This window comes from Poecilia latipinna, unplaced genomic scaffold (genome assembly GCF_001443285.1).
Source record: "Poecilia latipinna isolate Pla-1442-1.1 unplaced genomic scaffold, P_latipinna-1.0 Scaffold255, whole genome shotgun sequence".
NCBI lineage: Eukaryota > Metazoa > Chordata > Actinopteri > Cyprinodontiformes > Poeciliidae > Poecilia > Poecilia latipinna.
Genome location: NW_015112871.1, coordinates 92059 through 105984, shown reverse-complemented (window position 1 = coordinate 105984; position 13926 = coordinate 92059). Strand labels below are relative to the sequence as shown.

Here is a 13926-nt window from a genome sequence, read left to right as displayed (position 1 = left end):
TTGGTTAATAAATTTGATTTCCATTGATGATTTTTGTGTTTTTGTGTGATTTTGTACAGAACAAAGTATTCAATGAGAATATTTCATTCATTCAGATCTAGGATGTGTTATTTGAGTGGCATCCAATGTTCCGTGCCCAGTTTTACCATAATAACCTAAAATTAAATCCATCACAACCGATTTCTTTCAGAAGTCACAGTAAATGCAGTCAACTTGCATTTAATTTATTCTCTGTATAAACGTATTTGTTAGTCATTGTTGTCATGAAGAAGGGAACACAGCAGGAACAAGGCAGACGGCTCAGGGATAAAGTTGTGAAGAAGCTTAAAAGAGGGATGATAATCATTCGTTCCCAAAGTTTTCAGGTCTAACACCAAAAGGGGGGGAAAATTTCAAAGGTTTTTTTTTCCCCCAGTCGTTTCTTATGCATGCATTATAGTAACTTACTAATAAAAGTAAATGAGCCACATCAAACTGGCTGCCATTTTTAGACGCAACCAGCCAAACATGTTAAGCATCCCGTGAACTAAAAGAAAAAAAAAGAAAAGAAAAAAACGTAATTAACTCATAAGTGGTCCCAGGTGTGATCGATGAGAGGCGGGATTTTATTACCAAGTCCAGCCAATGAGGGCCCAGAGCAGGAGCCGTCGGACTTTACAAGCAGCCTTTCAACATTTGTCACAAGCGCTACACTGACCTATTCAAGCTTGCGATACGTGTTGCTTTTGTGTGCCACAGCCCATTCAGTGCGAACAAATCCCATTTCCTCCCATTGTTTCAGGTTATATACTCGCCCTAGTGTCTCCTTTTTTTATTATCCGGTGTTTAGCAGAAACTCCCACAGGATTGTGTGGAACCTAAACACGTCGCCACAATCCTTAACGGTGAATAAAGTAATTCTGGTGAGTTTTTTTTTTTTTTTTAATGGGATAACGTAGTACGCGTCATGTCTGTTTGCAAAGTGACGTTTTTAAATCGGCTTGATAACCAACGGGATACGTACGTGCCCGTATTGATACGTCTATGCCAAAAGTTCGCCCTTTTAATGCAGCCATTAAACGTAGCAGAAGAAGCTGGTGCACTGCCTCGAAACACAACGCAGCCAAACGCGTGTCTTACCGTGTTCAGGACTTTGTGGAAGTACATGAAGCTTATGGCCACCGCGACCGTCTGCAGGAGGATAGCTGCGAGTATTGTGAGGCCAAGGCACTGGAGGGAGATGGAGATGGCCATATCGCAGAGCGCGGAGACACCTTGAAGTCCGGCGAAGTAGGAAATCACCTCCAGCCGCTGCACGGCAAGTTTGATCAAACACCTCTGCGTTTTTGCTGGGAAGCATGAGGGTGGGAGGAACAGTGCAACAGAGTCTGGAGGTGGAGCAGAGAGAGAGGACGCTTGAAGAGTTTCAGCTTCCTCAAGATGTCACTGTTATTGAACATATCCAAGCTTGGAGCGTTTAACGCTGCTGCGTTTCAAGGTCCAGGCGGTGTTGGAAATTGGAACGATTTGCATCATGAAGCAATACAGCAAACGACATCAATACAGTCCCCGTATTGGGGTTGTTTCCTGTAGAAAACACTAAGGGTTTGGATAGAGATTGTCATTTACCAGATTAATCTGTAGGTGCACAAAAATTTTTGTAATTCAATTGAAAAGTGAATAATAATTAGGGTTTTTAAAACAATTTTGAGATTTCTGAAAAGTATGTCCATATATTAGTATGTTTCATTAGCTGGGGGTCCTTATGCATAATTTACTTCATCAATGCGGCGTGGCATAGAGGTGATCAGTCTGATTCTTTTTAGGGTTCAGGTCAGATTAGTACACTGGCCGGTTAAGTACAGTCAAAGCGAACTGCTCTTCTAACAGTTTTTGCCACACGTGCAAGCTGACTTTAGACTGGGGGGGACAACACTGGACCAGCATCAAGCTCCCCAAATTATCACAGACTATGCAGACATCAAAAACAATCTGATTGTCTCTGTTGTAGGGTTGACTTTACAAAAAGAACGCAATCTATCTACATTTTTTTTATCTATCTCTGCCTAAAAATTTCTAACTTGAGGTCTAAAGTAAGCAAGAACATTTTATTTATTAAAGTCATAACTAAGGAGACGCAATCCTGAAAATGCATTTATTTTAAAAAAGCTTCAAAGATCCGGCACCGTAACAAGTTTTGATCATAACGGTTCATAAACACTGCACGGTTAGAACGTTTTCCGGAACATCGTCTCTTCGGAATAACTCCCTTTAATCTCACGATGAAGGGATCCTGCGAAAATCTTGGTCAGAGTGTGAAATGTGTGCATATTTGTCTAAAAAGTCGAAGCTATGACACTTTACTACTTTAGCTACCCTCATTGGACGTAACATTATCAATGTAATGCACAATTTGTTTTATTTTTTTAAAAACGAGTGACCCAATGCACATTTTTAGACATTTTTTTGTGCAACCGTGCGACTTTTGTGGCATCGATCCAGCGCATGTAGTCGTTCAAAAGCATTTAAATTAAAAATGGAAGGAAAAAAAAAAATTCCCTTTCTACTGTATCCATTGTGAGTCAATTTAACTGATCGGAGCCGAACGACTTGCGATTGTTATGACTTCGGTTCAGCCCCGGGTTGAGCTCGTCACATGGGAACCATTCGCTCTGTGTGGCGTAACCTTGAGTGATTCCTGAGCTTTCATTCCTTCACCTCTAGCCTCTTCCCCATTGTTGGAGCGGGGAAGTGGGAGGGGAGCTCACAGAATGCACAGAGCTCCTGGATGCGGACGGCCCACTGAAAACAATCAAAACGTGCGTGGAAGCGTCTAAAAAGATCTCGCATCAGTCGTGCTCATGCAGTATACAAATATATATATATATAGACGCTGAGGTAGCTCAGGCAGGCGCAGATGGGTGACTAACCTGCTTCACTTTGACGAGTCAAACAAACACAGAGGAGCTTGTTGTCTTCTCTTATCGGGGAAATAAAATTAAAAAAAAAAAAAAAGCGGAAGAGGAGGTGGTAAATACCTCTCGAGTTCCACGAAACAAATCAGTTCCCAGGCTTGCTGGAGCAGAGGAATGAGGGAGGAAAGTGATACTCGAAGGCTTTCTAGCCTCGGGCATGGAAGATGACACGATGAGAGACATGCCTGTCTTCTGTCCCTACAGCGAACAGGCCTCTCCGAATGTTGATTTTCATTCATCCGTTCCAGATCGACGTTGTTACTGTGAGGCATGTTCTTGCTGAGCGTAAGAATGCACAATTATTGCAACTTTGCACAATTATTGCAACTTTGCACACATCGGAGTCATAGAAAAGGAGAGGGGGAAAAAAAAGGACTCCAGCTTGAGAAATGAACACAGGTGAGATATCCCAAGAACCCGGGTCGGTAGCAAGACGGGTTCATCAAGGAGTTTCGCGGTCAGACATCCTTCCTTTATCTTTCCGGTGAGGACTTGCACATATCAGCACAAGCATGCGTTTGTGCTCAAAATAGCAGCAGTGCAACATCAGTAGCCAGATCAATGTCTTTGATGTGTGGTAGAGTAACGGAAACCGACAGATCCAACATGCTTAATGCTGATGCTGTGTGATTGAGTCATAGGTTAATAAACAGGCAGGAGCAGATGCTCACCATGACACCCCCCCCCCATTCCAGAGGATCGCAACTGTTGTGAGGCCCTTATAAAACTTTGCATGTTGCCCCGACTCCATTGGACCAAGTAGAGCAGGGTTACTGAGTTTTAAGAGTTTTAGTCCAACTTTTATGTCTAATATGCGTTTAGCTTCTTTTCAGACGTTTCATTTTGCTTGTTATTCCTGTATACTAGCTATTTATGTTATTTATCACAACACATTTTCCTTTAGTTTTCAGTTTTGCCTTCTTCGCCTTGTTACTAGATGAACTTCCTCACCCTCACGTTGCACTGGAGGCCGCCCACTTCCTGTGCGACTGGAGTTGCAGTACTTTGTCCTGATTTTCCTGACTCGACACAACGGAGTCTGTTAAGGAAAAAAAAAAAAAAGGCCCAAAAATAAAGTTCAATGCAAATTTGTAGCCTGGTTGAAAAATGGAGAGAACAAACCAGCTTTATTTCACCCCCAAAGCGGATTATAATACCTCGAAGACAATCGAGGATGCTCCATCCACCCTCTCCTGACCTCCACTCCTCTTTTTTTCTGCCCCAAAGGCTTCCCCTCCCTGACTCCCTCCGAGTGTGGAATCTCCCTAAATTCCTGAATGAGGACAACAGCTGCTCATCGGCTCACAGTCAAAACAAACAGTAGAGCCGAAAAGCGGAGCACGGGGTGTGCCGATAATTGTCAAAGAGGTGATTATATCAGTGACAGTAGCCGCCCCGCGGGAAGAAGCAATGCTTTGAAGAGTAATAACGTTTATTCCTTTCAACCTAATTAATTCTGGTTTACAGGAAATTCAAATATTGTCCAATTATGTTATTGGTAAAAGCAGATGACTGATTGGTGTCTATAGGTATAACAGGAGTTGAGATAGATGTGACAATTCTTTGTCTGTTTCTAACATTTTTGTAAAAAAAAAACACCTAAAAGTTTCTAAGTGAATTTAAGTAAAGGAACAAAACACTTTCACACAAGTACATGTAAAATGTACAACTCCATACTTGGTTGCTTTTTTTAGTTGTGAATCACCCAATGTGGTACATAAATTAGAAGGCGTAGGTTTCTTTATATCCAACAGGGGGCGCTGTTGTATTCCTTTTTTTTACGGACTCATTATTTGAACAAAAAACTCCACATAGCATTCATTTATTCATTCCTTTAATTCAAGCATTCGTTATTGAAAACCAGGCAAACACACAAAGCATAAACTTGTAATATAAACCCCAAAATCTTGATATCGGATTAATGAAGGCTTGCTGCATAGCAAGGGCATGTATGTGGATTAAAAATTTTTATTTACGTACTCATAAATCTGAGACATTTCTTAATTTCAGACTTTTAAAAATGCAACACTGTTTAAAGACATTGAAATTATTCTACTTAGAGAAACACCTTTTTAAAAATTACCGTAAAGCACCGTTGGTAATTGCAGGAGTGTTAGGAATGGACAAAAATCCCTGTCAAATGCAGTCTCTCTTCTTTTTTTTTTTTTAGACATTTACAGTGATTTGCAAAACTATTCATACCCTTGACACTTTTTCATGTTTTCTCCCATTTGTCACATTTTATATCCGACACAGAGCAGCACATACATGTGAAAAGGGGGTAAAAATGTGTGATTTTTAAATATTTTCTAACAAATAAAAAATCTGAAAGGTGTGTCGTCTTTAACCCTTTCTAATCGGATACCCCTAAATGAAATCCATTACAACCAGTTGCCTTGAGAAGTCAACTGATTTGTAAATAAGAGGTTGCATGTGCGCCATTTTATTAGTAAGTGCAGTCGTTGTGTGACGGACTCGGCACCATGAAGACCAAGGAACAACAACTCAAACATCCTTCCAGCCTGAGATACAATGGAATGGGTTCAATCAATATATATTTTTGTGTTAGAATGGCCCAGTCAAAGCCCAGACCTACGTTCACTGTGCAGTAACTATTATGTAAAAGGAAAAAAAAAATCTTACAAGCAAAGTTGGTAGAAACGGAGCCACTAAAGACACAGTGGAAGGCGGGTCATAAAAGTTCAAGGGACGTGGATACTACTGCAAGCCACTGCTTAGCCAATCAAAAAAAAAAAAAAAAAAAAAACCAATTCAAGCCAAGTGCAATACATGTCGTAAAAGGTTAAGTGCAATCTGCTTGTGATTGTTGAGGGTCAAGATAATTCACCTTGACCAAGACTTGGTATTGTTTACATAAAGAGAGCTGGTAATGACACAGATTACAGTTAAGGTAAACAACGTTTTCATTTTTCTTTAGATATGAATGATAGTTTTGGTCATATGTGAGACTTGGTGATAATGGCAATAGCTGCAAATGTAGGACATCAGATGTTGCATAGTACTCTGAGACAAACGACACCTAAAGGAATTAATCTTATATGCTTGGCATCAAATGTCTAAATACTTTTAGATATTCATTCATTTATGCGTTTTACAGCTGATTAATTTATGGAAAAGTTCTTTATTCATTGCTTAGCTGGTTACAGTGTTGGACTGCTGATGGTGACTAAAAGTCTGCAGATTATAAATTTCACTTGTACAAAGTTTGGATTTCCATTCATGTCCAGGCCCTGAGCTTGGATTGTACATTTTTGAACAAAGACAAAAAATGTGCAAGCCCTTCGGTAAGACCAATTTTCCACAGCAAGGTCAAGCGCATACGGAAGTTGTGAGCGAACCTTTTCCCACATATACTTCTTGCCAATGGTTTTCTCGAGATGAGTTATCTTCTAATGCATGCCGTTGTGGCATACATTTGAGGGATGGAATCATGTTTAACACACATACAAATCACCTTTCGATCTTGCGAAAACTAGATGTGTTTGAAAACCATTGGGGAAATTAAGTCCGTATCTCGAGAAAATGGGAAAAAGTTTAAATGAAAACGTCCGTTCTCGACTTCGGTGAGTGCGTATGTTAAAGCTACAAGTTGTTCTGCAGCCAGGTCATGTAGTTCCTCAGTGCCCTCTTCCCCACATCGAAGTCCAATGGCCAGCTGGTGAAGCTCAGACATCCGTGGAAGCCGTCCTCGTAGTAGTCGCTGGTGACCGACACTCCAGCGTCCTTCAAACGGCGGGCGTACATCAGCCCGTCGTCCCTCAGCACATCGAACTCGCACGTTAAGATGTACGCACGAGGACATTTGGCCAGCACCTCCGGTCCAGCCAGCAGAGGCGACGATCGCACGTCCAGCAACCCCGGTATTTTCTTCAGAAGCCCATGAGAGTCTCTCTCCGCGACAACAGGCTTGTAGCTTTTCTTGAACTTCTGAGAAAGCAGCGAGGTCCAGTCCAGCCGAGACCTCAGCTCTGGGGTGAGGACCGAGTGTTGCAGGGCGCTGTGGTTGTTCGCTATGAGCTGGGGCTGCAGGGAGATGTCGGCGCCGAGGTACTGCAGCCAGAACTGGACCATGACTTGGCGAGGAAGGATGGCCATGTTCCGGTTCTGCACGTAGGAGGGTGTGTTGAAATCCAGAGCCTGTAGCACTGGGTAAATCAAAGCCTGGACACTGAATTTCACAGGCACACTGTCATCCGCAGCAACCTGGAGAAACACAGACACTCAGAAATGTAAATTTCATATGAGCTTGCAGCTGCTGTGTCGCATGAATCCAAGATCCTGGGTTCTGCGAGTACCTCCTGAGCTATGGCGGCGGCCAGATTTCCTCCAGCGCTGTCTCCTGACACGGCAACACGCTCGGGGTCGATGGCGTACTTGTCCAGAACCTCTGGAGATAAGAAGTGTTTGGCAGCAGCGGCGCAGTCTAAAAACGGCTCTGGGAAGAGGACCTCTGGAAACAGACGATAACTACACACACGTTCGGAGAAAGTCTTAAGAGTTAGCGTCACTTGAACCTCACCGAATAACAGTGAGGTTTTGTCGCAACAAACCTGCTTCTAAAGAGTTCATAGCCCCACTTGAACAGAAGAATATTGTTTTATTCCAACCACTGCGTTGTTGCTCCTTGACAATTTTGAAAAGCATGTGTCATTTTTCTTCCCCTTCACAAGTATGTGCTTCTTTGAGTTTGTCCATATACCCAAAGAAGCAAAATACTGCGAGAAAGAGTTCAAGGGATTTAGATGCTTTTGCAACGCACTTCACCTCCAGTTGGAGGTCTTGCAGTGTGTCGCCTACAAGGTACACAGTATAGAGTCAGAAGAAGAGATAAACTTACTCAACTGAGACTACCACGGTGTTGAGCTCATCAGAAATCATGCGGCCCACTTTATCGTATGCACCCATCTCTAAGGAAAGAGGACAATATTGTCCAGATAAAGCATTTTTTTAAAATAAGTATAAAAGTAAACCTTTCTTAACTGATTTGTGGTGATTGCTGAAGGAGCAATCAAGGTGCTGTAAATATATAAAAAATAAATTCTCACTGCCACTGCCAAAGGCCCAGCCACCTCCGTGGAGATACAACAGGCCTCTCCTCAGGTGACCCTCCCCTCCGGCCGGCGGCTCGTAAACCCTCACGGGGACGCCGGCGAAGGTGATGTCGCTGACCTTCACGCCTGGGACGACCCCCGCAGGAGACCTGGAGCCCAGGAGCGCCACCATCGTCGAGTCGAAGCCCTGCATCGTGCGTCTGAATGATGTGATGTAATGGTCGATACCCAGGTGGTATTTCAAAGCAGCCTGAAGACAGTGAGACCCACACACACACACAAAAATCTTGGATGGATTAGATGAAAAGAACAGATGATGGAGGCCGTTAACAGGCAAAGACATCTGACTCGGTGACCTCTGTTGTCATGGACCGTCTGCCCTTTGTCCCACAGACTGTCTCAATACTTGTCCTGCATGAATGCCATTAGGCGCCTGTTTTGGCAGGGACTGAATTAAGAGTCGGTACATGAGGTACCAATTCTTAAACATGAAAGATATGAACAGCGATCTTTGCTTTATTTTATTTAAAAGGAAATATTTTCTCTTTCACTCTGCATTGGCTTCACAAAACACGGCTGTGGTCAATTTGAAAAACAAAAACGAAACAACTAAGTACACTCTTACTGCTTCCACCGCATTTAAGATGGAAAGAAGCAGCCATGTTCTGCTCATCAAAAGCGCTTAAAAAAACACAACAATCCTGAAAACTATCAATCAAATTAGCAACAGAGCGGTTGTTTGCGGTAGATTTTATTTCATGTTGTCAGGGTAAATTAAAGGTTGAACACATAACAATCCATATCACACTAACTCAGTATAATTTCCCATCAGTTTCCTAATCATGCACTAATTTCTGTTTGTTTAGGAAACAACATGGCTGGATTTTTGCTGCTGTTAAATGAAAAAAAAAAAAAGCAGAACATTGAAACATTTACCAATGCAATGTAAATCAACCTCACCTCCTTATTTCCTCTACAAAGTCTTAACTTTTGCCTCATTTATTGACACAAGGTGAAGTGCAACACTGTCTGCAAAAGACAGACACGTGTGTTTCTTTGAAACCTCAGCTAGTTAGCCAATCCCGATGTTCCTCTGCCTGGACAGTGTGCATTTCACAACATGGAGCAAAGGTGAAATTCAGGAGCGTTTCCTCATGGCACCGTCAGAGTGACTTTGCAGCTTTGCACTGTGACAAATATTGCTACAGTTCAAAATTGCATAAACATTGCATTTCTTAGTACATACTGGGGTGAATTTGTTCTAACTAAAGATGCACGCTGAAAATAGGTTGCAGTAAATAAAACATGAAAGCACAATTTAACTGTGCAACAGCAGCAAAAATGTGACTTAATGCCTACTCTCAGGCAGGTCAAAGTGCAGCTGATACTGTTATCAAAACCAGGGAAAAGTTCAGTGGCTGAGCATTAAAAAAACATAATCTAATGCCATTTATTTAAAGCATAACAAAAAAAATGTAGCAACAAGATATATATTAATGAATGGAAGCCTCACATTTCTGCTTGCAGCTTCAGAAGGCAGGGAGCGCATCTTCTCTTACCAGGTTGATGCCGGTCCTGAACGCAGCATCCACAGCCATCAGCTTCCAGGGCTCCTGGATGGCATCAGGCATCGGGTTGTAAACGTAGTAGGAGAGCGCTGCGGCCAGCAGCACCGTCACAACCACTGCCTTCAGCCCCATCTCTCGCTCTGTCCCTCGGCGTCAATGTCCACGGTGTCCCACAGGCTGCTGGGACCCAGACGTAAGTCCCACACGCTTCATTTGTTTGGGGCTGGAGGAGGCACAGGTACTTCCGCTCGAAGCCTTTCACATGAAGGGGTTTATTTCGGGAGAGGATACATTCGGGTAAGTTTTTGAAATGTATTCTTATACATATGAAATAAAGCAATATAAATAATTTTTTTTGCAATTGTCTTAACACGTAGTGATGGTTCTGTAACTAAGAGAACGCTACATCGTTAAGGCTTTTACTTTGAAGAGACAGTGTAGAAACACGTTTGTTTCTGGGATGTTTGTAATGACGGCATTATGCGATAAAACTTGAAAAGAGACATAAACGCTTTTCTTGGCACTTCAATTTCATACGTAGTTTTTTTTGGGGGGAAAGAGTTTAGCATGTTTATTAATATTTTGAGGAGTGTTTCCATGTAAATGTTTCAGTTAATTTTTTCCCCCTAAATTTGCTCATACATGTCTTTAAATTAAAACCCCTTCTTCTTTTTCTTAAGGATGTGAACCAATGTTAAATCAATAGCAGACCACAGACAAAAAGGCACTAAGAGAGTATTTGTCACATTAACACCAGTGTTTGTTTATTCGTGTAGATGCTGTGTTCTATGTTCTTCATTCGTTTGTTTGTTGTATGCTTGCCAATTGTTAAATAAAGTTTCTTGGGGAAAAAAAGACGTGGGAAATGAAAACGTGTAATACTTTTTGACCACAGAGAGGCGCTGTTGGGCTGCAGATAGGACGAAGCAAGAGACGAGCTGAGCCTTTATTTCAGTGTTAAGGTTCTTCATCATACAGTAGTAGTGTTGGTAAATGTGAAAGAATTTAACGTATTTATTTTAAGTATTTAAAGTATTCTTATAAAATTTGCCAATGTAAAGAAAGCCACAACATGGAGAATTTGATCTAAAATGAAGCTCCCATAAGAACTCTAACTGCAAAGGCAATAAAAAGAAGTACTTCAAAACCTTGACGAGCACCAAAACTGATTTTAGTATGTCAAAAGGATGCACACGTATTAATGGGGTCATTTGGAAAGGGTTAACGTTGGGCCTAAAGCTGCTCAAAATGAGTCGGCTTGAGTGAAAGATGTTCAAGTCTTTAACAGAATTTAGTTGTAAGCAGTTTAAAATGCCGCAAGAAGATTCAGCAGGAAAAATGGAAATAAATTTGGAATCTCAGGTGTAAAAATGTACGGAAACCGGACATTTCCGGTTTCCTAAACATTTCCGGTTTAGGAACCTAAAGTTCCTATTAAAGAATTGAAGACAGCGTTCATTTGAGATCGCAAAAGAACAACAAAACTTCAGGCTAGCTTTATTTTTTTTTTTTTTTTTTTTTTTCATGAGTCAGTGTTGGATTACACTGTCTTTGTAAGTTTTCTTTACTGTAAACCGGTCGCAGCGACAATCAGACACAGGAAACACGAGAAAAAAACGGCGCCTGGCCCGAATTTAAATGAAGGATGTTGCAGACAGGGAGGATGAATGACAGCCTCATTAAAACGTGGTGTAACACTCACCAGCTCATTTAAAAAAAAAAAAAAAAATGTTCTAAATCCGGTTAGCATTCCCATAAAGAAATGGATCTGCGCAGCGAAGCAACCCTGAAGATAACAGTGGGGACAAGTGCAAAAAGAGCTTCAGTGTCATTTGTCTGGCAGTCTGTCTCCATTTCCTATTTATCTCCCCGTTTTCTCCCACGGCTCAACGATGGCCGCAGCCGGCCCCTGGGGGCCTCGTGTCAAAATAAGCACGGCACTGGGTAAGGATCTAACCCTCTGGGTTGAGATGGGTTTCCAAAACAAAGCCGCTAGACTTCCAGACCGTGATAGAGTAGGAGACTGTAGAAAAATCAGAGTGGAGCTGTCAGAAAGGCATAAATAAATGGAAAAAAAAAAAAGTTAAAGTAAAATTTCTCACCTACCATCCCTGAAGCAGAAGATTTCAACGCTAAATTTGTGTGAAAATGGAAAAACAAAATGGCTTTTGTGAGTTTTTATATATATATATATATATATTCTGATTCTGATGTAACTCGGTCTCATTTCTTGTTCTGAATGACTCAGATTATGGAGAAGTAGATGTTCGGCGAAGGATCACGAAACCGAACATCCTTCAGAATTGGTTCATCTTTTTCCAGTTGTCACACTGGTGACGCATAAAACTCCAAACCTTTTTCTTTTTTTTTTTTTTTTTTTTTTTTTTTTTGCAGCCATCTCGACGTTTAAAATCCCTCGCCGGGTCGGTGCTGCTGATCCACGTAAATATCACAAACGCCACACTTTACCACTTTCAACAAGCCACACTGAATCAGTGTCAGCAGGAAAACGTGGAATGCAAACTTGATATAGATCATTTTCTAGAGTATCTGCATTTGTGTGGAGTGGGTGGGTGGGGGTTGGGGGGATGTGTGCATTAAAATATTCCCTTTCCTGCCACCCTCCTCCCTACTGCGTGTTGGCTTGGCATCTCCTCACGGTCTGCGGTATGGAGGGCAGAGATGGGGCCCCTCTCTTGTGACGCTGACTGGAATTACACTTATGGTCACTGAACTTGACTGAACACACGAGGCAGAAACGGAGGTTTTGCATTTCAGGCGGTCCTCGTCTCACTGCAAGGCCCCTTTGCTCTGACTCTGCCTTCAGATGCCTCCATGAGTTACAGCGCGCTGCTCTGCTCCTGCTATTCTGATTTTAAAGGCGTTCCAAGAGGAAACGGGACCCAACCAGAATGCAAATTAGGTTTTATAACAGACTTCTGCGAGAGAGAAATTACAAGCTAACTAAATATACTCCAGCGCAGACACTCCTGGGAGGATCATTTACACACACACACACACACACACACATTATGTGGCTGATGTGAAATCAAGGATGTCCTCAAGTTCGTTGAGAGAGAGAGATTTTCAGGCAATTCCCAATAGGAATCAGACGGTTGTTATGTGTATACAGCTGCAGGGATGACAGATGGATGAGTCAAAGATCTACTGTGCATCATCACAGTGTGTCATAGGGATAATGAGAAAATATTTTCCCTCTCGAGCGTCTCACTATGATACAAAAAAATTATCCGTCAGCTGCTCCTTTAATGAAGTTTTTCCTTTTCTTGTGTGCATCTGCGGTCAATTGTAGTTGCCCCTTAACAATAGGGAGACAATCTTAAGTGCTCTTTAGCCCGCTACAGGATTTAGTTGAAGGGCCTATTCATGCAAAAACTGCCGCTGATTATAAATAATTATATTCATTCCAAACAAAGTGGAGCAGATATGAGCTTTTACTGACTACTTCGGCTCCAGAGAAACAATAAAACAAGTGAAGGCTCGCATTCGGTGAAAATGCTTCCGTTTTCATGCTCCAGTAGGAAAGTCGAGCAAAAGACGAGGGGATTTTCATTCGAGTTTCTGTGTGATTAGATGATTGACATGCGACGCATCAGCATGAGAGACGAAAGGATCCACGTCTCCTGATTTTCTCCATTTTGTCCTGTTACAACCAGATTTTTAACACTGCTTTTCATTATTTAAACAAAATCATACAATAAACAAGCAATAAACATGATTTTGTTTTTTGTCAGACGCCATCGTCAAAAGCATCTAACGAATATACAGCAAATATAATCCACTTTCTGCTAATCGAAAGCAGCTCTAAACGGGTCCGAGGTTTTAGCCTTGACTTACAGGAACTCGGTGTTCCAGCTGTTTTGCTGTTTTCTGGGAGATTCTTCCAGATTCGAGGAGCACAGAAACGGAAAGCTGCCTCTCTGTGTTTGGTTCTGGTTCTGTTGCTCTCTGACGGCTACTGAGTTGATTTTTGAAAAGAAACCAGTCACACAGAATTTTTATTTTAGGTCAAAAGAATAAAAAGAGGGTGAACACAAAAGCATGTCACACTTTAGATATTGTAAACACTTTTTCAGTCTTAACCCTTTCATGCATAGCGGTCACTAGAGTGCACAGCTATCTAAAAGTCATTTTCTTGTGCTTCTTGTGGATTTTTATGTTATAAAAGCACACAGACCACTGAAGTGGACACTAATGCATCATAAAACACACTATCAGCTACTGGCCATCACCTGCAAATGCAAGAAATTATTTTTGTTAAATCCAATATGGCCGACAGACAAAAAAGCATGCCCACCGACCTGGTCCCTC

The 13926-nt window shown here is 41.8% G+C and overlaps 1 protein-coding gene across 2 annotated transcripts; it reads right to left on the bottom strand.

Moving 5' to 3' along the window:
• Positions 1–4771: 4771 nt before the first annotated feature.
• Positions 4772–9844, bottom strand: nceh1a (neutral cholesterol ester hydrolase 1a). Of its 2 annotated transcripts, XM_015032973.1 has the most exons (5): positions 9586–9844; positions 8021–8276; positions 7813–7882; positions 7271–7442; positions 4772–7178 (listed from the first exon to the last, which is right to left on the bottom strand). In XM_015032973.1, the coding sequence occupies exons 1-5, from the start codon at positions 9724–9726 to the stop codon at positions 6558–6560; spliced, it is 1260 nt and encodes a 419-aa protein (XP_014888459.1). In that variant the 5' UTR covers positions 9727–9844; the 3' UTR covers positions 4772–6557. The 2 variants fall into 2 exon arrangements, with proteins under 2 accessions (XP_014888459.1, XP_014888460.1); XM_015032974.1 differs by lacking the exon at positions 9586–9844 and having other exon boundaries at positions 8145–8222.
• Between the last annotated feature and the right edge of the window lie 4082 nt (positions 9845–13926).

Coding starts and splice junctions, on each gene's coding strand:
- nceh1a (XM_015032973.1), bottom strand. CDS start 9,726: ATGGGGCTGAAGGCAGTGGTTGTGACGGTGCTGCTGGCCGCAGCGCTC. Junction 8,277..9,585: donor TCAGGACCGGCATCAACCTG/GTAAGAGAAGAT, acceptor CACTGTCTTCAG/GCTGCTTTGAAATACCACCT. Junction 7,179..7,270: donor CCGCCGCCATAGCTCAGGAG/GTACTCGCAGAA, acceptor GTGTTTCTCCAG/GTTGCTGCGGATGACAGTGT.